The sequence below is a fragment of the Coenobita brevimanus genome, chromosome 65, assembly GCF_032717465.1.
Source record: "Coenobita brevimanus isolate Jiangsu-jjx chromosome 65, ASM3271746v2, whole genome shotgun sequence".
NCBI lineage: Eukaryota > Metazoa > Arthropoda > Malacostraca > Decapoda > Coenobitidae > Coenobita > Coenobita brevimanus.
The window spans coordinates 43,582,108-43,608,667 of NC_137018.1; the positions used below are offsets into that span (position 1 = coordinate 43,582,108).

Below are 26,560 nucleotides of genomic sequence, written 5' to 3' on the forward strand. Positions count from 1 at the left end.
GTAGTTAAAATTAATTTTTCTTCACAGTTTATCATTTATATCTTGATTAGTCCATTTACATGTTTCTTACAGCTGGTATATTCCCACCTTTCTTTTGAACTACATTCACGCATCCATACTAGCCACTTCTCTCTATTCTTCCACTCCTTGTTCAACTCCTATATTTCACCAAGCTTTATCTTTCATACTAGTTGCTCCATATGCAACATTACACACTTCGTTCCACTGCCATCAGGTCATATTGCTCTGCCACTGCTTTGTTCCTCAGCTTCTCTGCCATGTCTTCATTGCAAGTACTCCATTCCCCTTCCATGCAGTTCTCAGTGTTACTTAACATACCACAGTTGTATAATCAGATAAACCTCAACATCACCTTCCCATAACTCTCCTGTCAGTAGTACTTTCAAACATCTTTCAGTGCATAATCAGATAAATCTCAGCATTACCTTTCCATAACTCTCCTGTCAGTAGTACTTTCAATCATCTTTCAGTGCATAATCAGTCACCCTCCTTTTAACTTTCCCTGCCATCTTTCTATAACCATGCCTGTTTGTTTGCTTGAAATATGAATTACTAATTCATATCTTCATTTCCTAACAGTTCCTTCAGTTGTCATCTATGGCTTCTTTCCTGGCACACTATACTAACACAGTACATTTGAAGCCAGTGTCAGATCTCCCAGCAAAAATGCTAAACCCAGACATCTTTTCCATCACTGATTGGTGCCCTGATCTTTCTCTTCTTTACTTAAACATCATAAAATTAATATACACACACCTTGAGCTAAAGCTTTCAATATTTAATTTTTCTCTGCCATTCATCAACACAGCACCTTCCTCTTTAGTGTCCTGTGTACACCGCTGACCTTACATATTACTGTACACACCTTCGAGCTCATTTGCATCACCTCTTTAGTCTTTATCATCATCATCAAACCATACTCCATGTTTCTGAACACATTCACAGCTTCCATTCTCTTACATTCATTACTCACGTATCATATTCCACACAGCTAAATAAGCCTGACTGATTTTCTGGAGCCTTGGGCAGACACAGGACCCAGGTATAAAGCTTTGCCTTTGCCAAAGTAGGTGGGGGAGAATGCTTATCACAGGCCACCTCCTCATTTTCACAATCAGGCAAGTGGGGATTATGAGAGCAGTATTAATTTTCCCCTACCCCAGGAACTGGTTATTCTCACGGTAGTAGAGTACATATACTACAGTAGTTCCTAGGTTAGAAAAATGCATTTAAAGTAGCCTGTTACTCTGTAAAAACATGTGAAGGTAGCATAAATCTAATTAGTGGAGAGTGGGGGCCCCAAAATATAGGCACAACTATACTGAATACAGGTACCATGGAGCAAGGATCAGTGTCTTGGAAAATCAAAGTCTAATAATTACTTTATTAACAATAATCCATTACATACCATTTATACAGTTCATACATATTTAACAAGTATACCAGAACTATCTATATACCACATGTATTTTGAAGATGGGAAGCACTAACAATACATCTTGTGGAATGTTAAACCAGCAATGCACTTTAATTCGAGTTCATAACTAAAATGTTGGTAAATTTCCATGTTTGGTTGGAACAAACCAACCCCCTTACTATTACACATTCCCTCCCTACTGTTACTTGGACTATTCATAAATCCTAAAATACTGAGCTAATCAGACAGTCCCATTCTACAAATGTGGGACACTTGTGCTTTAAATAACTTATGGCTGTGTACTGCACAGCATGTCAAATGTTATCCACTGCCATATACAACTGTTTGGTCAAAATCAGCTGGCAGAAGGCAGTGTACTATTAACAGTCCTGAGACTGACATCCAACAAGACACCAGATCAATTGATATCTGGCAGAGGATAACCAGTATCCTTATCACACTAAACAGACGGAACAGCCTTGTATTTCCCTTTGCCGAGGCTACTGGTTCTGGTCTGTATAGTTCAAAACTGGCACTAAATTCAACCTCCGGTGTCCACACACAAACCAAGAAACATCCCTATTAGTGTGGGAGGTTGTAAAACACTGCCTTGTGGGTATTATGTGGTCCAGAGAAAATTTTGAGTACAGCAATCAGTTCAATTACCTCAGTTAAGGCCCCTAATTAGTTTCATCGTCTAAAAGTTTGTATGCACATCAGATCCAAACACTTTGGCCAAATTATAAGTGGCAGCTACATCTACGTTAAAATCCCACTCCTTCATATATATATATATATATATATATATATATATATATATATATAAGAGAGAGGGGAAATAACATAATAAAACAGAAGAAATACAATTTACATTTATACAGTTATGTTCCTAAAAGCTGTACACTTTCGTGCTATAAACGCCCTGGATATAATACAAGCATCCCATACACTGAGTCATCCATTTAGAAAGCATACTAAGTATGCACCAAAAGAAAAGTGAATAAAAGTAATCAAACTGGGCAATAAGTACAACAGGAGATATTGCAAATATTTCCTAAAATAACCTACAACTCGGTAAACATCACAAAATAGACAATGAAAATAAAGATGCGTTTGGGAGAGGGCATCAAGAAGGGGGCTGTTATACAGTTACTGCCATTATGTTTTCTTATGCAGAGGTCTTGGTGTATAGGTAGATTGCAACAATGAGACCATACAGGCCCAGCACCTGAGGAGGAAAATGCTGCATTACTATCATATTTGCCATAAATATACAACACTTCTATATCAGTAAATTCAAATTTTATAATCCCTCTACAACTACACTCCTAGTAATGTGTATGCTATCACATTCTACTTAATTTACATACCATAACTTGTCAGGAAAATATGAAACATCATACTTTCATTTCTTGAAATACCTTGTGCTTCCTGCATATACACCAGACTTTTTTTTTAATTTACTCAAAAACAACAGAAAAACATGGAACCACAGACTCATTCTGCTGCTAAAAATAGTGCACAATGTTAATCAGCACTGAGTACCGGTATCAAGATCATCCTACCTCTTTTCCACCCACAAGTGGGATGAAGTGGGAAAACATTTATCCCTACCACACACCATACACACAGGCACACCATACACACAGGGTGCCTCAAAACTGTAAGCACTCTCAGCAGTGCATTGTTGTTAAGCAAGAAATAACAGGCAACCATGCGATGAAAGCTACAGGTGTGTGCAGCACCATTTTCATAGATAGGTAGATAGACAGATATTTATTGACCACAGTTACATTTGTCTTTACATTAAGAAAAAATATATATATCAACATATATAGTAAATAAAATGTGAACTATTAAAACGAAAATTCATTCTGCAGTCCACAAAATAACTTGAACAAGAAACAAAGGAAATGAAAATGGTCGGTCGTCATCATGCCAGGAACCAACAAATATACGTACGCTCTACGGATATAATTTAAGAATGTCATAAACAATTTTACATGTAACATCATCTGCGTACTTGCAACTGAAGAGCTCTTCTACGCAAGTTAAGCCTGCATTTTGCCTGATGTTGTTCGTGACAGGACAATTCTCCACAACATGCCTTTCTGTCTGAACCTCTCCACATATGCACAGACGCTCTTCCGGTGGTAAACGACCCTGTCCCCACCTGTTCCATCGTCCAGTCTCAATACACAAACTATGACCTGACACACGGAAACGGGTGAAAGCCATTCTAAAGCGATCGTTCACCATATGACGGTCCTTGTATATCCTGTGGAGCGTAAAGTTGGGGTTCAAGCTGCGGTACACTGCACACCTTGAACCATTGGACGCTGTGATACGTGCATATACTTTCTGCATGAGAGCACTTATATCTGGCAAGTTCGTATCTATGAACCCTCTAATTGTCCTGCTCATCTCAATATTACCTCTAGTGGCAATATCAATGGCAAAAATCAAGGGATCATCTGTCAGACTGCATCTATCTGATACCATTTTGGAGTAAAATTTATGTTGCTTAAATCTAAGCAAGTCGGGTAAAGAAGGGTATCCTACCTCGGCATAACAAACATCATTCGGGGTAGCCTTTCTCACTCCCAAGAGTTGCTTATGGGCCCAATTATAAAGCTTAATGATAGGTTTTAGGTCGGCTCCCAACCATGACTCGCAGCCATAAAGTAACCAAGACATCAACAAAGCATCGACTACCCTTCGCTTCACCACAAAAGGCACGTCATTGTTCTTTCTCAACCAAATGATACGAACTTGAGCACGTGACATAATTTGCTCTTTGCATGTAACCTGAGTGCGGACGAGGCAGATCCTTCGCTGGTGAAGGGTGACCCTAGGTACATGTATGAAGTGCAGGGGGCAATAACTAGCCCATCCACCCGCAACGGCTCTGCCTCCTCCTCTGTGACGCTAATGACAAAAAACTTCGACTCTGATTCATTGATAATCATGCCATGATCTTTACAAAAGGTATGCAATATCCTAAGTTTGTTCATCATGCCCCCCTTGGTCGTGGATAACAATACTGTATCATCCATTAAAACTAGTACATATGCATACTGTCACCTGGTTTCTTTAAAGATGTTCAGTTTTCTTCACAGAGGTCTAAACACTGATAATGAAAATTTTTCTGTGACTGTGTGTGTGTGTGTGTGTATTTACCTAATTGTGATATACAGGAAATGAGCTACGCTCGTGGGGTCCCGTCTCTGTTTCTATCTATCTATTGCCAGACGCATCAATCCCGTTTGGGGTGGCCACAAACAAATCGTCTCCACGTCATCCTGTCCCCCGCCATTTTACTGCCCTGCTTCCAACTCACACCCCCCTCTCTCATATACCTCTCCACCCCATCCCTCCATCCCTCCCCCTCCCTCTTCCCCCCCTCCACCTCATTCACATACACTCTCTTCGTCAGTCTTTCACCCTCCATCCTCTCCACACGGCCAAACCACCTCGGTGTGTTCCTCATAACACTTCCTATCACATCCACATCCACACCACAACGCTCCTTTATATCCTCATTCGTCAGCCTGTCTCTCCATGTGACTCCACAGGCTCCTCTTAAATAACTCATTTCCACTGCTCTCACTCTTGACTTGTGTCCTTCCAACAACGTCCAAGCTTCACTTCCATACGTTAGAGTTGGTATCACAATACTGTCATGTAGTAACTTTTTCACTTCCATGCTCACTTCCCTGTTTCTTATCACTGCTTTCAAAGAACCAGCAACCTTTCTTCCCTGCTGTACCCTTTCAAGCACTTCACCCTCCAAACCTCTGTTTCTCAATACTGTATGTCAAATTTAGCTTTAAACTCGTTTAAGTTTTTAGACTGGACGATCTCTTTGTCCAGGCTATTCCACAGGTCTATACATCTATAAGGAAAACTATATTTCTTGATATCCTTCAAGCAGCTTGGTTTCTTCAGTTTCATTCAGTGTCCTCTTGTTACTCTCTTCCCATAAAAACAGATCTTCTTTGTCAATTTTATCTACTCCCATCAAGGTCCTGAACACTATCATGTCGTCTCTCTTTCTCCTTTCTTCGAAGGAAGGCAAATCCAGCTTTTCTAGCCTCTCTCTGTGAGACATCTGCCAGACTGGGGACCATTTTGGTTGCTGTTCTTTGTATTCTCTCAATCTTGTTTATATCTTTCTTTTGTGTGGGGACCACACTACTGCTGCATATTCTAAGCTAGGGCAAATCATGGCCACTATTAATTTTTTCATCTCCTCATCTATATAATGAAAAGCTACTCTTATATTAGTAAGGAGTTTATACATCTCTCTAACTGCCTTGTTAATGTGTTTTTCAGGTGACAAACTGTCCTGGACCAGCACTCCCAAATCTTTCTCTTCTCTCGCTTTTGTGATTGGTTCATTACCCATCAAATAATTCAATGATGGCCTCTTGATACTTTTACCCATATCCAATGTTTTACATTTCTTTACATTAAATTAAATTTCCCACATCCGGCTCCAATTGTGTATCCTATCCAGATCCTCCTGCAGCATTTTACAATTCTCCTCGACCTCTACCTTCCTCAAGATCTTTGCATCATCAGCAAACAGGCTTGCATAACTGTTCACTCCATCTACCATATCATTTACATAAATCAGGAACATTACTGGCGTCAACACCGAGCCTTCAGGGACTCCACTTGCTACTTTCCTCCATCCAGACATCCTAGCCTTTATTACGGTCATCATTTGTCTGTCTCAAGCATTCCAGTGTGTGTGTGTGTGTGTGTGTGTGTGTGTGTGTGTGTGTGTGTGTGTGTGTGTGTGTGTGTGTGTGTGTGTGTGTGTGTGTGTGTGTGTGTGTGTGTGTGTGTGTGTGTGTGTGTGTGTGTGTGTGTGTGTGTGTGTGTGTGTGTGTGTGTGTGTGTGTGTGTGTGTGTGTGTGTGTGTGTGTGTGTGTGTGTGTGTGTGTGTGTGTGTGTGTGTGTGTGTGTGTGTGTGTGTGTGTGTGTGTGTGTGTGTGTGTGTGTGTGTGTGTGTGTGTGTGTGTGTGTGTGTGTGTGTGTGTGTGTGTGTGTGTGTGTGTGTGTGTGTGTGTGTGTGTGTGTGTGTGTGTGTGTGTGTGTGTGTGTGTGTGTGTGTGTGTGTGTGTGTGTGTGTGTGTGTGTGTGTGTGTGTGTGTGTGTGTGTGTGTGTGTGTGTGTGTGTGTTACCTAATTGTACCTTTACAGGAATGAGTCAAACTCGTACCGTCCTGTATCTTAAACAATATTTATCGTACATATACTTAAATTTGTGAATTGTTTTGGCACACATTATTTCATTCGGTAGTGCATTCCACTGATCAATTGCTCTATTTGGGAAACTAAATTTCCTTATGTCTTCTTCACCTATCTTCTTATGCAGTTTTTTGCAGTGTCCTCTTGCTCATGCTTCACCACAGGTTAAGTAATCATTCATGTCTATTTTCTCCTTCCCTGATATGCATTTACATAGCATAATCATGTCACCTCTTTTCCTTCTCTCCTGTAGTGTTGGTAGATTCAGCTTTTTTAGTCTTTCTTTGTACCTTAGATCCCATAAGCTTGGTACCCATCTTGAAGCGGCCCTTTAAACGTTCTCAATCTTGTCTACAGGATGTGTTTTTTGAGATGAGGACTCCAGACTACAGATGCATACTCCAGGGTTGGTCTGATGAATGATGTTATTATCTTTCTTAGCATGTCTTCATTTATGCATGTGAACGCTATTCTCATATTTGCAAGCAGTGTATACATGTTCCGTACCTATTCACTGATGTGGTCAGCCAGAGATAGTCTGTTATTGATAATCACACCTAGGTCCTTCTCTCTTTCTGATATGTGTAGGGTTTTATTTCCTAAATTATAATCCCAATCAGGTCTTTTTCCACTTTTACCAAACTTGATTACATGACACTTGTCCACATTGAATTCCATTTGCCATGTATTACTCCATTCATGAAGTTTATTTAATTCTTCTTGCAGCTCTTTACAAGAGTTTGTGTTAGTAATTCTCCTTTGTATTTTTGCATCATCTGCAAACATATTTAGATAGCTTTCATTTCCAGTGTTACTGTTTATATCATGTATATACACTAAAAACGTGATTGGTGCCAGCACTGAGCCCTGTGGTACTCCACTAGTCACTTCGTTCGATGATGAGTAATTTCCCCTTACTACAGTTCTCATTTCTCTTTTCATGAGAAAATCTTGCATCCAACAATACAGTTTGCCTCGAATTCCTCCTTGATGGTACAGTTTCCATAAGAGTCTTTGGTGTGGTACTGTGTCAAATGCTTTCTTGAAATCTAAATAGATACTGTCCACCCATCCTTCTCTTTCCTGTAATGTGTCTGTTACTCTGTCATAGTAGCTCAAGAGATTAGTAACACATGATTTTCCTTTTCTGAAACCAAACTGTCTTTCTGTTATCATATTGTGTTCTTCTAGGTGATTTACCCAAGCTTTTCTTATAAGCTTTTCTAATACCTTGCTTACAACACTGGTTAATGATACTGGTCGGTAGTTAAGTGGATTTTATCTATTCCCTTTCTTGAATAAGGGAACAATGTTTGCTTTCTTCCAAATATCAGGTAGTTTACCTTGACTCAAGGATTTCCTGAAAATTAAAAATATGGTTTACATAACTCCTTTGCACATTCATGTAGCACCCAACATGAAATTTCATCAGGACCATTTGCTTTTCCTTTGTCTAATTTACTTAGCTCCTCCTGCATTTCTTTTTCTGATGTTTGTATATCTGGTAGTACAGTATGTGTGGGCATTAATGTTCCACATAATCCCTCTCAAAACTATTTTCCTCGGTATAAACTGATTGGAAATTCTTGTTTAGTGCTTCACAAATATCCTTCTCTTGTGTATAGGTGATTCCATTGTCTGTAATGGATTGTACTGTATTTTATCTTTTACCCTGGTTTTGCTTCTGATGTAGCTGTAAAATAGCTTTGGTTTATCACTACTTTTATTTATGATATCCTCCTCAAACTGTTTTTGGGCTTCCCTCCTTATTCTTGTATAATCGTATCTTGCCTGTTTGTAATTATTATATGCCCTTCCACTATTGTGTCTTCTGTATCTATTCCACAACAAATCTTTTTTCTTTTGATTTTTTACATTCTGTATTGAACCATTTCTTTATTTTCTTTTCTGCTTCTTTGTGCTGTGGGATGTACTTCTGGACTCCTATTTCATAAAGTTCACAGAATTTTTTATATATAGCATTTAAATCTTGTCCTCTAAGCTCCTTTTCCCAATCAATTCTAAGAAGTACTTCTTTAGGTCATGATACTTTCCCTCTTTATAGTTTAGACTCTTTTTGTAACTTTCATTGCTGTTAACTGTCATATGCAATCCTGAAGTTGCAATTTAGTACTGCATGGTCACTTTTGCCGAATGGAGGGTGATATATTAAATTGTCAATATCATTTTCTTGCCTAGTAAATATGAGACCTAGCACTGAGGGTACATCGAATCCTCTTTTTCTGGTGCTTTCCCTTACATGTTGCGTTAGAAAAAACTCTTGCACTAGATCCAGGAGCTTTTGGTCCCAACAGCTTTCTTGACTTATTATATCTAGAGTATTCCAATTATATTTGTATTAAAATCTCCAGTTAGTATAATTCTTTCCGATTTCTCTTCCATTTTATGTAGTAATGCTCTTAAACTCTGAATTGTACTCTCTGCCACATCCTCATATTAGTCTCTTTCCCATGTGTTTGATCTGGGCATGTACAAATTGGCTACAATTACTTTCCCTTCAGATGTATTGATCTCTACTGCAATCAGTTCTACTTGTCAGGGATTATCTAGTTCTATTTCTTTGACTTTTAGATTTTTCTTAGTTAATATTATAATTCCTCCTCCTTTTTTTAAGTTCCTATCTCTTCTCCATATATTATATTCCTCCAAGTTTTGGATGTCATTTGATATCCTTGGTGTTAATTTTGTTTCAGGCATATTATATGTGGTTCATTTTCTCTGACATAATCATTCATCTCTAATAAGTTGGATACCATTCCATCCACATTTGGGTACATCAACTTAATCATCTTGTTTATATACTTGTCAAGCTTTGGTTCTACTACCTTCCTCCTTTTTATTCCCTCCTGTTTATGTACCACTTTCATACCTGCAATTCAATTACTTTGTAAAAAAAATGTATTCTTCTCCTCCTCTAATCTTCCCTCATTTTTTGTTTTTGCTTCCTCCCTCTTCTCTTTCAGTAATTCCAGTTCCTCTTGTGTTAGGCATCTTTTTATCCATACATTTTTGAACTCCTCTTTTTCCATAAGATTCTTTGCATTTTTTAGTATCTCCTCCACGGTTTTTACACTCTGGAAGGTTATCTTTAGGGGTCTTGACTTGCTTCTCTCTTATTTCCCTAACCTTTTGTGTTCCTCTATGTCTTTACTACAGATTTCCTCTGATACTTCTTTCAATATGCTCATTACATTTGCCATCTCCTTTTTGTCTCTTGAGATCTTGTTTTTTACTTCTTCCTCTTCTGTACCAGTGATTACTATAGATTTGTTGATATCTACGGACTCTCTAACTTAGGACTGTTTTGGATTATTCTTTTCACTTCCTTTTTAATGCTTTTTTCCTCCACCCTTGTTTCTATGTCTTTCTTTACTTTCACCATTTCAGCATAAGTGGTTTCCATATCATTTTTGTAGTTTTGCACAGCTTCATTCACCTGTGTTATCTTCTCCTCAATATCACTGCTCTGGTCTATCAGACTGCTTACTTGCCTAACTGTCTCTGTATCATTTTTGAACTCTTCCATAATACTCTTGTGGTTGACTACTGTACTTGCCATTTCACTAATTTTCCTACTAAGTGTAACCACTTCTACTGTAATCTCATCTATGATTGTGTCTTTCTTGTTGACTTACTTTCCTAATTTTTCTGTTTCTTCCTTTTGCAAGTGCATCTGTGTGTGTGTGTGTGTGTGTATTTACCTATTTGTATTTACCTACTGTATTTGTAGTATACAGGAATTGAGCGATGCTCGTGTTGTCCAGTCTCCATATCCACATTTATCAAGTCTACCTTTACACACATGAATGTTTTTCTCATGCACCACCTCTTTGTCTAAGTCGTTCCAAACATTTAAATATTTACCTAATATACCTAATTGTGATATAAACGGAATGTACTATGCTCGTGGGTTTCCGTCGCTGTTTCTCAATAAGTCAAATTTAGCTTTAAACTCGTTTAAGTTTTTAGACTGGACGATCTCTTTGTCCAGGCTATTTCATAAGTCTATACTTCTGTAAGGAAAGCTTTATTTCTGGATATCCTTCAAGCAGCTTGACTTTTTCAATTTCATTCCGTGTCCTCTTGTTGCTCTCTTATCCCATACAAACAGATCTTCTTTGTTAATTTTATCTACTCCCACCATGGTCCTGAACACTGCAATCAAGTCTCCCCTTTTTCTCCTTTCCTCTAAGGAAGGCAAATCCAGTTTTTCTTGCCTCTCTCTGTATGACAGGTCTGTCAGACTGGGGACCATCTTGGCTGCTGTTCTTTGTATTCTCTCAATCTTGTTTATAACTTTCTTTTTGTGTGGGAACCACACTACCACTGCAAATTCTAACCTGGGGCGGATCATGGCCACTATCAATTTTTTCATCAGCTCCTCATCCATATAATGAAATGCTACTCTTATGTCAGTCAAGAGTTTATAAGTCTCTCCAACTGTCTTGTTAATGTGCTTTTCTGGTGACAAACTATCTTGGACCAGCACTCTCAAATCTTTCTCTTCTCTCCTTTTTGTGATTAATTCATTACCCAACAAATAATTCAGTGATGGCCTCCTGGTACTTTTACCTATTTCCAATATTTTACATTTCTTTACATTAAATTTCATTTCCCACGTCCGGCTCCAATCGTGTATCCTATCCAAATCCTCCTGCAGTATTTTACAATCCTCCTCGACCTCTACCTTCCTCAAGATCTTTACATCATCAGGAAATAGACTTGCATAACTGTTCACTCCATCTACCATATCATTTATGTAAATCACGAACATTACTGGCGCCAACACCGAGCCTTGAGGGACTCCACTTGTTACTTCCCTCCATCCAGACATCCTATCCTTTATTACTGTCCTCATTTGCCTGTCTTTCAAAAAGTCTCTCATCCATTCCAGAAGTTTCCCCTTCAGTCCTCCTATATATTCTAGTTTCCACATTAGTCTCTTATGAGGTACCTTGTCGAAGGCCTTCTCTAAGTCTAAGTACACACAATCCACATCTCTCTCCTGTACCATGTCAATCGCTCTTGAGTAAAAGCTCAACAAGTTAGAAACACATGACCTTCCACTTCTGAATCCAAACTGACATTCAGCCAAAATATTCATCTCTCCATCTACCATATCATTTACGTAAATCACGAACATTACTGGCGCCAACACCGAGCCTTGAGGGACTCCACTTGTTACTTCCCTCCATCCAGACATCCTATCCTTTATTACTGTCCTCATTTGCCTGTCTTTCAAAAAGTCTCTCATCCATTCCAGAAGTTTCCCCTTCAGTCCTCCTATATATTCTAGTTTCCACATTAGTCTCTTATGAGGTACCTTGTCGAAGGCCTTCTCTAAGTCTAAGTACACACAATCCACCCAACCATCTCTCTCCTGTACCACGTCAATCGCTCTTGAGTAAAAGCTCAACAAGTTAGAAACACATGACCTTCCACTTCTGAATCCAAACTGACATTCAGCCAAAATATTCATCTCTCCATCTACCATATCATTTACGTAAATCACGAACATTACTGGCGCCAACACCGAGCCTTGAGGGACTCCACTTGTTACTTCCCTCCATCCAGACATCCTATCCTTTATTACTGTCCTCATTTGCCTGTCTTTCAAAAAGTCTCTCATCCATTCCAGAAGTTTCCCCTTCAATCCTCCTATATATTCTAGTTTTCACATTAGTCTCTTATGAGGTACCTTGTCGAAGGCCTTCTCTAAGTCTAAGTACACACAATCCACCCAACCATCTCTCTCCTGTACCACGTCAATCGCTCGAGTAAAAGCTCAACAAGTTAGAAACACATGACCTTCCACTTCTGAATCCAAACTGACATTCAGCCAAAATATTCATCTCTTCCAGATATTTTATCCGTCTGTCTTTCAGGATTCTCTCGCACAATTTTGCGACCATGCTTGTTAGAGACACTGGTCTATAATTCAGGGGTTCTTCCCTGTTTCCTCCCTTGTAAACTGGTACCACATTTGCCCTCTTCCATTCTTGTGGCACTTTCCCCTCTTCCAGTGAGCATACGATTAAACTGTGAATTTTATCCGCCAGTTGTTCTCTGCATTCCTTCAGTACCCAATTAGAAATTCCATCAGGTCCTGGGGCTTTCCTTACATCTTGAGTTTCCAGTAATTTATACACTTCCTGTACCTCCACTTTTATATCTTTTATCACCGGAACATTTCTAATCACTCCCTCCCTTTCCACAAGCTCCTTTTCTTTAGTGAAAACTGACTGGAAACGTTTGTTCATTATTTCTGCTTGCATTGCCACATCCTTAAAGACCTCTCCTTCTACTTTCAATTTTGTGATTCCTTCCTTTTGTTTCAGTTTGCCATTAACAAATCCATAAAACAGTTTGGGTTCATCCTTGCATTTGTCTATTATACCTTTTTCAAAATTCCTTTCTTCTTCTCTACGTATTCTTGTGTATTCATTTCTTGTTCTTTTATAGTCTTGCTTTGTTCTGTTGTTACCTCTCTTTCTCCAAGTGTTCCACGCCTTCTCTCTCTCTTTTTTTGCTATCATACACCTTCTATTAAACCACTCATTTTTCCTGTTTTCTTTCCCTCTTACTCTTGGTACAAAATTTTCCACTCCCAAATTATAGAGGTCTAGAAAGATATCCCACTTCCTCTGTATCTCTCGTTTTTCTGAATTTTCTCCAATCCGCATTTTCAAAAAAGTTTCTCAATCCTGTGTGTATTTACCTCTTTGTATTTACCTATTTGTAGTATACAGGAATTGAGCAATGCTCGTGTTGTCCTGTCTCCATGTCCACATTTATCAAGTCTACCTTTACACACATGAATGTTTTTCTCATGCACCACCTCTTTGTCTAAGTCGTTCCAAATATTTCAGAATATACCTAATTGTGATATACACGGAATGTACTATGCTCATGGGTTTCCGTCGCTGTTTCTCAATAAGTTGAATTTAACTTTAAACTCGTTTAAGTTTTTAGACTGGACGATCTCTTTGTCCAGGCTATTCCATAAGTCTATACTTCTGTAAGGAAAGCTATATTTCTTGATATCCTTCAAGCAGCTTGACTTTTTCAATTTCATTCCATGTCCTCTTGTTGCTCTCTTATCCCATACAAACAGATCTTCTTTGTCAATTTTATCTACTCCCACCATGGTCCTGAACACCGCAATGATGTCTCCCCTCTTTCTCCTTTCCTCTAACGAAGGCAAATCCAGTTTTTCCAGCCTCTCTCTGTATGACAGGTCTGTCAGACTGGGGACCATCTTGGTTGCTGTTTGTTCTTTGTATTCTCTCAATCTTGTTTATATCTTTCTTTTTGTGTGGGCACCACACTACCGCTGGATATTCTAACCTGGGGCGGATCATGGCCACTATCAATTTTTTCATCATTTCCTCATCCATACAATGAAATGCTACTCTTATGTTAGTCAAGAGCTTATAAGTCTCTCCAACTATCTTGTTAATGTGCTTTTCTGGTGACAAACTATCTTGGACCAGCACTCCCAAATCTTTCTCTTCTCTCCTTTTTGTGATTAATTCATTACCCAAAAAATAATTCAGTGATGGTCTCCTGGTACTTTTACCCATTTCCAATATTTTACATTTCTTTACATTAAATTTCATTTCCCACGTCCGGCTCCAATTATGTATCCTATCCAAATCCTCCTGCAGTATTTTACAATCCTCCTCAACCTCTATCTTCCTCAAGATCTTTACATCATCAGCAAACAAACTCGCATAACTGTTCACTCCATCTACCATATCATTTACGTAAATCAGGAACATTACTGGCGCCAACACTGAGCCTTGAGGGACTCCACTTGTTACTTCCCTCCATCCACACATCTTTTCCTTTATTACTGTCCTCATTTGTCTGTCTCTCAAAAAGTCTCTCATCCATTCCAGAAGTTTCCCCTTTAGTCCTCCTATATATTCTAGTTTCCACATTAGTCTCTTATGAGGTACCTTGTCAAAGGCCTTCTCTAAGTCTAAGTACACACAATCCACCCAACCATCTCTCTCCTGTACCACATCAATCGCTCTTGAGTAAAAGCTCAACAAGTTTGAAACACATGACCTTCCACTTCTGAATCCAAACTGACATTCAGCCAAAATATTTATCTCTTCCAGATATTTTATCCATCTGTCTTTCAGGATTCTCTCACTCAATTTTGCGACCATGCTGGTTAGAGACACTGGTCTATAATTCAGGGGTTCTTCCCTGTTTCCTCCCTTGTAAACTGGTACCACATTTGCCCTCTTCCATTCTTTTGGCACTTTCCCCTCTTCCAGTGAGCATACAATTAAGCTGTGAATTTTATCCGCCAGTTGTTCTCTGCATTCCTTCAGTACCCAATTAGAAATTCCATCAGGTCCTCGGGCTTTCCTTACATCTTGTGTTTCCAGTAATTTATACACTTCCTGCACCTCCACTTTTATATCTTTCATCACCAGAACATTTCTAATCACTCCCTCCCCTTCCACAAGCTCCTTTTCTTTAGTGAAAACTGACTGGAAACGTTTGTTCATTATTTCTGCTTGCATTGCCGCATCCTTAAAGACCTCTCCATCTACTTTCAGCTTGGTGATTCCTTCCTTTTGTTTTAGTTTACCATTAACAAATCTATAAAACAATTTGGGTTCATCCTTGCATTTGTCAATTATACCTTTTTCAAAATTCCTTTCTTCTTCCCTACGTATTCTTGTGTATTCGTTTCTTGTTCTTTTATATTCCTCCTTTGTTCTGTCGTTACCTCTCTTTCTCCAATTGTTCCACGCCTTATCTCTCTCTTTTTTGGCTATCATACACCTTCTATTAAACCACTCCTTTTTCCTGTTTTCTTTCCCTCTTACTCTTGGTACAAATTTTTCCACTCCCAAATTATAGAGGTCTAGAAAGATATCCCACTTCCTCTGTATCTCTCTTGTTTCTCTGAATTTTCTCCAATCTACATTTTCAAAAAAGTTTCTCAAGCCTGTAAAATTTGCTTTGCCAAAGTTGTATCTTCCCTGTCTATGAAGCTCGTCTCTTGGCTCGACGTTTCCTATTAACATCTGGAACTCAATGACCACGTGATCACTTTTTCCCAAAGGACAGAGATATTCCAATGATTCTATTACATCGGGTTCTTTGGTGAACAGTAAATCTAACCTTGCTGGTGTGTCCTCACCTCGAAACCGTGTCTCTTCTTTGACCCATTGCGTCATCACATTATTCATTATTATATTTAATAACATAGTGCCCCACGAATCCTCGCAGCCTCCCGAGTACCATTCCTCCCAGTTCACCTCTTTACAATTAAAGTCACCCACCAAAATTATATTATTGCTTTTCTCAATTATTTTTGCAAGTAGCTAGCCATATCTGACAACATCTCATGGTATTCGTCATCCTTCCATGCTCTCGTCTTTGGGGGAACATACACTACCGCCATATCTCTCTTAACATTCTCTCCAGTTTCTAATTTCATATATATCACTTCAGCCCCTGCCTTCTCCCATTTCCACAGTATCTACATTTATGTTGTTCTTCACTGCTATCATCACTCCTCCTCCCTTTTTTCTTTTCTGTCTTGTCTCCACAGTTTGTATTTACCATCTCCCAAATGAACATCAATATCTTCTCTTAATTTGGTCTCTACAAAGCACATGACATCAGGTTCATGTTCTCTCAAGAAATCATTAATTTCGATCCTTGTCGATATGAAACCATCAACATTAGTATATATCACCTTCAAATTATTTTTGACATTATTAGTACCCTCTTCTCTCCTACTCTCTGTCCGTACCACTTCCTCAACTTCTGATCTTTCACAACCATCCCCCTAGTTTCCTTCACTTCTATTTCCTTAAATACCATTTCCTTACTTTCATATCCAATACTCTCCAAAAAAAGTATTACGTTCTTCCTCTGTCCTCTTATCATTTTTTCCTTTACTTCTTCCTTTAATGATTTTAAAACTTCTCTTTCTTCTTCATTCAGATCTTTTCTTATTATAATATTTTCCATCCCCGCCTCTTTGCTTAATTTCCAGGTCACTTTAAGTATCTCATTTATTACACTTTCTGATGTAAACTTGACTCTAATTGGTCTTGTTTCCCCTTTCTTATAAGGCCCTATCCTCCTTACTTCCTCAATTTCTTTTACCCACTTGTCTCCTTCGGGGTCAATCTTGCCTAATATTCCTCTCACCATGTTCGTGTCTCTCTCGAGTCTTGCGAACCTAACCTTTTCTTCCTCTTCCCTGTTTCCAAATACTACCACACATCTATTCCTTTCTACAGTTTCTCTCACTATTTTCTCTTTTTTCTTCAGTATTTTCACTACATTTTCTTCCATTTCTTTCTTGTTCATTTCCCTTTCTTCCTGGATGATCTCTCTTAAGCTGACCACTTCTTTCTGTTCTTCTTCTACGTGTGCCCACTTTGCCTTATGTTCTTCTAATACATTACTCACCTTCTCCGTTTTATTAGTACTCTCTTCAAGTTTCCTCCTCAGTTCAACATTTTCCCTCTTTAAATTCCTATTCTCTTCATTGGCTGTTTCGTTGGACTGGATTAGACTCTGTATGGTGGTTTCCGTATTTTCTGATACATCCTTTATCACTAGATTCTCTACTTTTTTTTCCGAGTTCACTAATCCTCATAATTAATGTTTTCACCAGGTCCATGACATTAGTATTAGCATCAAAACCTTGAAATTCCATTCCCTCATTGTTTACGTTTTCGGCCATGTTTAATGTAAAGTACCTAAACATACCGAATAAGCCACAAACATTCATGTATATTATTGCCAACAAATCTTTACATTTTTGGTAGTTTACTAACTTTCATTATTTTAAATTTAAAGAAAGACCCTAGGAGACAGGACAGACAAAATTCCTGAAACTACTCAAGGTTAGGAGCGATGCCTCGGACGTCCGCTCTCTCCGGCTGTTCGTGTGTGTGTGTGTGTGTGTGTGTGTGTGTGTGTGTGTGTGTGTGTGTGTGTGTGTGTGTGTGTATGTGTGTGTGTGTGTATGTCCATATTTACTTACAGTAATCCCTTTATTATCCCCGTAACTACACCTGGATATTTTGGGCCTGGGCCTTTGGAACCCAAAAGGGACCAAAAACGAAAAAAATCCAAAAGAAATCTGAATTTTTTCCCACCCATAATTTGAACTTGCCGCGCGGCGCGCAACAGCTGTCTTTATGCACAGCCGCCAGCCCACCTGCTGTTCCTCCCCTCCCCAGTTACCACATAACTACCATCGTGAGTAGATGGTCATCGCAATCGATGCCACACGTGCTCGTTTTTGTGAACAAACTGCAATACCTCACCACTAGACCACATGGGAATTTACAGTGTTGTGCAGTGTTAATAAATCTGAATTTAGTGTACAAAAGATTAAGTGTGGAGTGCATACTGGTGGTTGAAACTGGTGTGGTGCAATTAAGAACAGAATGTGCAGTGTTAAACAATTATAACTCACAGTGCAAAGAATTAAATGCAGCACAACACTGGATTACTGTACGTGCTTCAAGAGCATTTTCACCACTGCCAGAGACTTAGAGGAGGCAGCCACAGATGTGCTGTAAGTACCGTGTATGCTGCTAAATATTTTCCATACTTACTTCTAATTCCTCATTCTCTAGTTCCTTTTCATTTATTTCATGCTTTATATCCCTTATTTGCATTAAGAGGGTCTTAAATAGGTGCTATGCATGTCCGGTAGGGAGTTATAGTATTTAGGTGGCTTTCAAAGTTAGGCTGGGTTAGAGTCCTTAAGTACCAGTCCAGGAGGTAGAGTCCCAGTATCCGGACAAACCTACTTCCTGGATATGGCATTGGTTGTATTACATCAGATATTGGGAAGATTACTGTACTTGTATTTACCTAGTTGTGATATACAGGAAATGAGCTACGCTTGTGGGGTCCCGTCTCTGTTTCTCATATATATACAGTGGAAGCTCGATTATCCAGGCTCGGATTATCCAGCTTTCGGTATATCCGGGCCGTGACCCAATGGTTCAGTGGTACAGTAATTCATAGAATTATCTGTACGATAGCTCCGGTTTAAACAGGAAGCATCCAGTTTCTAGGGAGAGAGGCATGGATAAACCAGAGAGAGTCTTGCTCACCCACACCTCCTGCTCACAACTCGATCACAAGGGTGGTAGGATGGAGTTTGGTGAGGCAACTGATACTCCTGACGTAGCCTAACCTTGCTGAACTACTTAATAATTTAACCTGGGCTCCAGTTGGGAAATTGGGAAACTAAATCCACTTTTGTGTACGATGAGTTTCTTCCATTATGCCCGAAGCAATCGTAGGTACAGTACGGCTTAAAGAACGTGATAATAAAAGAGAAAATCTTTCAGCAAGAGAAGGTAATTTACTACCCTCAAAATAGAAAAACATAGAAAACAAACTGGAGGAATATGAAGTGAATTGGTGAAGTCTTTAGGCTGTATGCTTAGACGAAAAGTAATGGGTTTCCTAGTTTTAGGGAACGAAATGAAACAAGAATGTCTGCTAATCAGAAAAAAAAAAAAAATACTCATCTCATGTGTTCTTGTAAGTTAGCATTCAGTTCTACATTCTTCGTTAGGTATCGCGCCTCCCAACACATTTCGGACCAACAGAGCATTGTTATTTCTTCCTCTTACATTTACTTTCACTCTTTTGTTCGTTCTTAAGTGTACTGTATGTGTGAAAGAGAGTATTAATACAAACAATAATGCATTCCATTAACCCCATCATAGCTGTCAGCCTCGAACAATGCTTTACTGTACCGGTGTCGGGGATGTTGGGTTAGGGAGAGCTATTAAAAACTGCAAACAATTATGGGAAGGGAACGAAGGTCACTGGTATGTTTTCACGACCCTCCTCTACCATCTCAAACAATCAGGCGGCCTGCCACTTCATCTCAAATGTATTCGCCGATATGTTTAAATGCTAATGTAACATGCACCCTAATTATGAGTAAGTTTCTTCCAATATGCCGGAAACAAACGTAGGTAAGGCTTAAGGAACGTTATGATAATAAGAAATCAAACTAGAAAAATACAAAAACAAACTAGAGAATATGAATTGAATTGGTAAGCTTATTAGGCTGTATGCTTGGACGAAAATTTACGAGTTTCACAATTATAGGGGACGAAATGGAACAATTATGTTTACTAATAAGAAAAAATACTTTCATCTCAAGTGTTCTCGTAAGGTGGCATTCAGTTCCACATTCTTTGTTCGATGTCGCTTCCCAACACATTTCGGACCGACAGAGCATACAGTTATTTCTGCTCCTTACAGTTAAGTGTACATTTATTGCACATTCTTTTGTTCGTTCGTGTATGTGTGAAAGAGAGAGTATTGATACAGACAATAATGTATTCCATTAACCCCTTATGGCTGCTAGCCTTGAACAATGCTCTACTGTACCGGTGTCAGTAACGTTAAGTTAGGGAGAGCCATAAAAACTGCGAACAATTATGGGAAGGGAACCAAGGTCACTGGTATGTTTATACGACCCTACTCTACCATCCCAAACAGCTCGGCGGTCCTTTCATCCCAGATGTTTTCGCCGATATGTTTAAATGCTAAAGTAACATGCACCCTAACTTTATGTTTAAATTCTAATGTAACATGCCCCCTAATTTTCTTTCACGAATCATAACAAATCACAAGATGGGTTTAGGGAGGAGGGGAAAAAGCCAGGTGTACCAGACGAGTCTTTTCACATCTGTAAGAAAAAGAAACTGACTATAATTATAACTTTGAAAAAATGGTTTCAAGGTCTGCCACGGGAGCACACAAATTTATGAACTCACGAACATTGAGTATTTGAGGGAGGTAAACATACGCTTTGCTGTAAGCAGTAAAAGCACCTTACCAAATCAGTTCATCCTGATAGTCTGTTATATTTTTCTGATTATTTCTGGGTTGGTAAATAAATATTTCTTGTTAAATCTTTCCCCGCTGTTTTTATCTGTTCTGGTGTGACGACTCTTTGATTCGTTAACGCAGTGGCAGAAGACACTGTTCTAATCTAAGTGTTTAAACCTGGCCTAACCTAGCTTAACTGCACCTAATAATGTAACCTAACCTAATCTTCAGTTGGGAAGTTGGGAAACGAAGTCCACATTTGAGTACGATGAGTTTCGTCCATTGTGCTGGAAACAATCATAGGTACAGCTTTAGAACGTGACGATACTAACAGGGAGGAAATCTTTCAGTAAGAAAACGTGATTTACCGAACTGAATATAGTCTGAAAAATACTGAAACAAGCCGGAGGAATATACATTGAACTGGAAAGGTCTTTCTGGTACGTAAGTGTACATTTACCGGTAAATAAATCAGTCTAACAGTACAGTACTTGTGTTTCCGCCGGATTAATCGTGCTTTCGGATTAATCAGGCACCCCTTAACACCATATAGCCCGGATAATCGGGCTATCTCTGTACACATATATATATATATATATATATAGTAATCCCTCTAATAACCTAATGCCCAATATCCAAACATCCTCACTAACCGGACATAATCGTCCCGGGACCCATATTAAAAAAAAAAAAAAAATCCCGCCTGTAATTTGAACTTGCCGTGTGGGGCGCGGGACAGCTTTGTTGTGGCGCGTCATTTCTCCGACGTCCGATAGAGCGCCCCTGCATCTTCCCCACTTTCTGCCTGTCTCTCGCCGCAAGTGGACGCTCGTCGTCATGGCTGCCCAAGTGCTCGCTTTTGTGGTGGTTCCTTACCTGCTGCAGGCACTCCTGCTGCTCTCATGCCTCTTATTAGTGTGTGTGATGACGGCCCCGCCGCCTGAGAAGAGGAAGAGAGTGGTGTTGACTCTGGAGAAGAAATGGGAGATATTGGAGAAAGTAGATGCGGGGTGGTCTTCTTTCCACATCCTCCGCGAATTCAACCTGGCCCGATCTACTTTGTTCGATATCAAGAGATCCCGAGACAAACTCATGCAGTACACGGCTGACTTCTCGTCGAGAAGCAAACACAACGTGGAGAGGAAGGTGAGGTTTACTCCCAAGTTTGCTGAAGTCGACCGCTCCATGTTGATTTGGTATCGACAGCAACGTGCTGCTGGTGTGATGGTGCGTGGTACGGAGCTGAAGGCTGCTGCTGAGAAGTTCGCCAGGCTTCACGACGCCCTAGACTTCAAGGCATCCGAGGGTTGGCTCTTCGCGTTCAAGTTACGGCATGGCCTTACCAACCGTAAAGCTCATGGTGAAGCTTTGGATGCTAATGAGGATGGAGTTGAGTTTCGGCACAAGGTGAAGGGCTTGATTGACAGGGAGGGCCTCACTATCGGTCAAGTCTAGAATGCTGACGAAACTGGTTTATTCTATCGCTCTTTGCCAATGAACACTCTAGCCGAGGAGACGGAGAAGCGTGTACCTGGCCGCAAACTCTGCAAGCAACGGATATCTGCTTTGTGTTGTGCCAATGCTAACGGCATGCACCGGCTTAAGCCCGTTATTGTTGGCCGTGCAAAGCAGCCCCGGTGTCTTCGTGGGGTGATGGATGTCCTTCCTGTCGTCTGGTACCATTCTTTGAAGGCATGGTTTACAGCCCAGATCTTCAAAGACTGGTTCCACAGTCACTTCATCAAGGAGGTCATACATTACCAGACGAAGACACTGGGAATCCTGTGCGACCAGGTAAAGGCTCTCCTCCTCGACAATGCACCTGCCCACCCGTGCAACAAGGACTTGGTGGCTGAGAATGGCCGGATTAGCTGCGTGTTTCTGCCACCTAATACAACTGCTCTCATCCAACCAATGGACCAAGGAGAGATTGTGGCAACAAAACGCCTATACCAAAGGAAGTTCCTGGGCGAGGTGATGGTTGTTCTCGAGGACGAGCGCAGGGAGGGACGGGGACACGCGAGGCCAGTGGACTTTGGAAAACCTTCGCCGCTACAACATCAAGTCTGCAATCTACAACTGGGCCAGTGCATGGAAGGATGTCCCTGTCAAGACTCTAGAAAATGGTTGGTCTCGTCTGCTTCTCGGAACGGATGTGGAGTACGATTTCCTAGGTTTTGACATGGATGACTTCCATGCACATCTACATACGCATGGCGACGATGTTGATGTGGACGATGTGCGTGAATGGTTGGATGACGATAAGGGGGCGATCCTGGGTATTAGACATTGTCTGATATCGAGATCGCATCTTCAGTTGCAGGTGTCAGTACCCAGCTTGAAGATTCCGACGATGATGCGGACTCCTCCAGCATGACACAACTCCAGCTATTCCCAAGCTGAGCGGAACTCTAGGAACACCTAGAGTTTGTTCTTGACTACCTGGAACACCCGGACTGTGACAGGGAGATAGGGCCCTTGGGACTTGGGGAGGAAGTGCGTGCTTTCAGGCAGTGCATCATCAATCGTCAGAATCGTCGTTCCTTGCGTCAATCAACGATTGACAGTTGTTTCAGGCCCGTGACCCCTGCTGTGCCCAGCCCTGGCTCCACTCCGTTGCCTCCCCAAGACAGGCCCTCATGCTCCGAGCCACAGCCCAGCACATCAGCCACAGTGGAGTCACCGCTCGACGTGACTTTGCGTCTATCTTCAGAGTCGTCTGGAGTGGGTACGCCATCACCATGACCCAGCGACGCACCCCTAGGTCACCTGCCAGTGATACTCTCGGACTCTGACAGTGAATAGACGCCAAGAACTTCTCCACTAGACCACACGGGAATTTACAGTGTTGTGCAGTGAAAAAACAGTGCCTTGTGTTAAGGATTTACAGTTGTGAGTGAAAAGACAATTTTTGAACTAAATTTAACGTAAATAGAGTTGTGTGTTTTTGCTTTAGAAAATGGTTAGAAGAGTGGAAAAAGTTAAAGTGCAGAGTGCAACATTTAGTAAGTTACAATGGAGCATAAGTTAGACAAGAGTGCGCACTGTGAAGAGAACGGACTTCTGAGTGCGATTGACTACGTTCAGTGCAAGACTTCATGAACAGTGTACTGCAAGTGCTTCAGGAAATCCTTCTTATTATCGGAGTCGGAGAGGAGGCGGTTATTCATCGAGATGGCCATGGACTTGCCGTAAGTAGGCAGAATGTTTCATACTGTACTTCACTGTATTTTCCATACTATACTTACCTCAAACACCTCATTTCACTCTTTTATATCCCTTATTGGTGTGTCTTAGGTGCTATGCACGTGCAATAGGAAGGTGTTTTTTCTGAGTTAAGCTAGTTTAGGGTCCATAACTACCAGTCCAGGAGCCAGGGACTTGTAAGTACCCAGAATGTTGAATATTGTATGAATCTACCTCAAAAACCTCATTTTATGCTTCTTTTGCATTTATTTCAGTTTTTTTATGCCTTATTGGTGTGATCTGGGTCTTAAATAGGTGCTACGCATGTCCAGAGGGAGTTGTATAGGTGTTTCTCTGAGATAGGGTCCATAAGTACAAGTCCATAAGCTGGGGCCCAATATCCGGACCTGCCTATGGCTCTATTACGTTGGATATTGGAGGGATGACATTGTACATATATATATATATATATATATATATATATATGGTAGCAAAGAGGAATATTTGGCTGCCAAGCGTATACAGGGCAAAGTCTGAGTCACAGAGACAATTACTTGATAACCTAAATCATGGGGAAAGGAAAAATATATTTAGGGTGGCATGTCAGGTGAAGAGGGATAATCGGGATATCGTAGGTGATCAGTGTGTGAAGAATGATGAAGGAAGGGCAGTGGTGAACAGTGAGGATATTAAAGATGCATGGAGAGAGCATTATAACCGGTTGTTGAATGAGGAGTTTGACTGGGACAAGGAAGGTTTGGAGCTAGCAGATCCAGTGTCTGGCCCTTGGCCTTTGATACTGCTACTGTGAGTGAGGCAATAGGCAGGATGAGGGTGGGGAAGGCAGCAGGTGTGTCTGGGTTGACTGCCGAAATGTTGAAGGCCTCAGGCGATATAGGGGTGAGTTTAGTCACTGACCTGATAAATAGGATTATTTATGAGTGTGTTGTCCCAGATGATTGGCTGAAGAGTGTAATTGTAAATGTGTATAAAGGGAAGGGTGATGCCCTGGAAAGAGGAAATTATAGAGGTATAAAGCTTTTAGATCAGATAATGAAGGTAATGGAGAGATTTTTAGAAGGTATGATTAGAGAAAGAGTGAATATTGATGAGATGCAGTTTGGGTTTATGCCAGGTAGGGGGACCACTGATGCCATATTCATTGCTTGACAGCTTCAGGAAAAATATATTGGTAGGAGAAGGGATCTTTATTTTGTTTTTGTTGATTTGGAAAAGGCCTTTGACAGAGTCCTTAGAGAGGTGGTGAAGTGGGCAATGAGAAAGCTTGCCTTGGAGGAGTGGCTGGTTAGTGTGGTTATGGCCATGTATGTGGGTGCTCACACCCAGGTAAGAGTGAATGGAGATTTGAGTGATGAGTTTTCCATGAATGTTGGTGTGCATCAGGGGTCAGTCTTGAGTCCCATGTTGTTTATCATGGTGCTTGAAGCCCTTTCACGTGACTTTAGAAACAGACTCCCATGGAAGTTGTTGTATGCTGATGATTTGGTGTTGATTGCAGAGAATGAAAGGGAGGTGGAGGAAAGGTTTAGGAAGTGGAGAGAAGGTATGGGGCAAAAGGGTTTAAGGGTAAATGCAGATAAAACAAAAGTGATGATATCTAGGGTTGGTGGCGGTACTGTCTAAGACAAAGGAGAGTGGCCATGTGCAGTTTGCCACAAGGGCGTGGGTAGTAATTTCATCTTGTGCGGTGTGTGTGGTAAATGGGTGCATAAGAGATGTAGTGGTATCAGAGGTAGACTGCGAGATAATGCTGATTTTATGTGTACGGCGTGCCGGGGTGGGCAGGTGGAGATTGTCAGACGTGAAAGGATTGAACTTGCTGGTGAATCTCTTGAGTGTGTGGAAGAGTTTTGTTATTTGGGAGACATGTTGTGTGCTGGAGGTGGGGCTAGCGCTAGCTTTGTGGCTAGGGTGAGAAGTGGTTGCAAGAAGTTCAGGGAGCTCTTGCCTCTCCTGACATTGAGAGGGCTCTCCCTACGTGCTAAGGGGTCTTTGTATGCAGCATGTGTTAGGAGTGTAATGCTGTATGGCAGTGAGACCTGGGCAGTGAAGGAGGAAGATATTCACTGGCTCAGACGTACAGAAATTACAATGATTAGGTGGATGTGCAGTGCGTCCCTGCGTCCAAGGCCTGGAGGGGCTGGGTTTAAAGAGTTGAGAGGTAGGATGGGACTGGAGTGTATTGGTGTTGTGATGAGGAGAGGTAGATTGAGGTGGTTTGGACATGTGGAGAGGATGAGGGATGATAATTAGGTGCAGAAAGTGAGAAGTGTTAATATTGGGGGTGGGGTTATGAGGGGTAGACCGAGAAAGACATGGGACGAAGTCATTAAGTGTGACCTTAGGGTTAAGGGACTGAACAGGGAGGCTGCAATGGATCGTGCAGCGTGGAGAGCCGCCATTAGGTGACCAAGGCCGACACATGCAAGCATGTTGGAGCCTTTTAAAACAAAACGATCAAGTTGCCTATGGCACGGACTTCTATGCCAGTTTTCTATGACACGGCAAGGTGCCAGACCCCCCCCAAAACGAAACACACGCATAAACTACCTATGGCGCAGGCGCGGCAAGGTTTGAAACGTGCAGGCAAATTCCCCTGGTGGCGCACCCCCTTGTTTGTAAACAAAGAAGATGGCAACCACTTCAGCTCCATACTACAAGTGCTTTAGCTGTGGAGGTTAAACTTCACCAAATTCATTGTGTTAAGTAATGAAACATTAAAGATTCTTTGGGTACTGTGACTAGTTTATAGGTTTGTTTGTAAAATGCTAT

At 40.7% G+C, this 26,560-nt stretch overlaps 1 protein-coding gene across 1 annotated transcript in view; it reads right to left on the reverse strand.

Annotated features, from left to right (window-relative positions):
* Window positions 1-1,391: 1,391 nt before the first annotated feature.
* The window catches only part of LOC145405090 (V-type proton ATPase 16 kDa proteolipid subunit c-like), a 43,749-nt gene continuing 18,580 nt past the window's right edge, over window positions 1,392-26,560 (reverse strand). Inside the window, exon 4 of the mRNA XM_080276604.1 lies at window positions 1,392-2,666. Coding sequence (XP_080132730.1) covers window positions 2,607-2,666 — 60 coding nt within the window. The 3' untranslated portion in view covers window positions 1,392-2,606. The remainder of the gene's footprint in view (window positions 2,667-26,560) is intronic.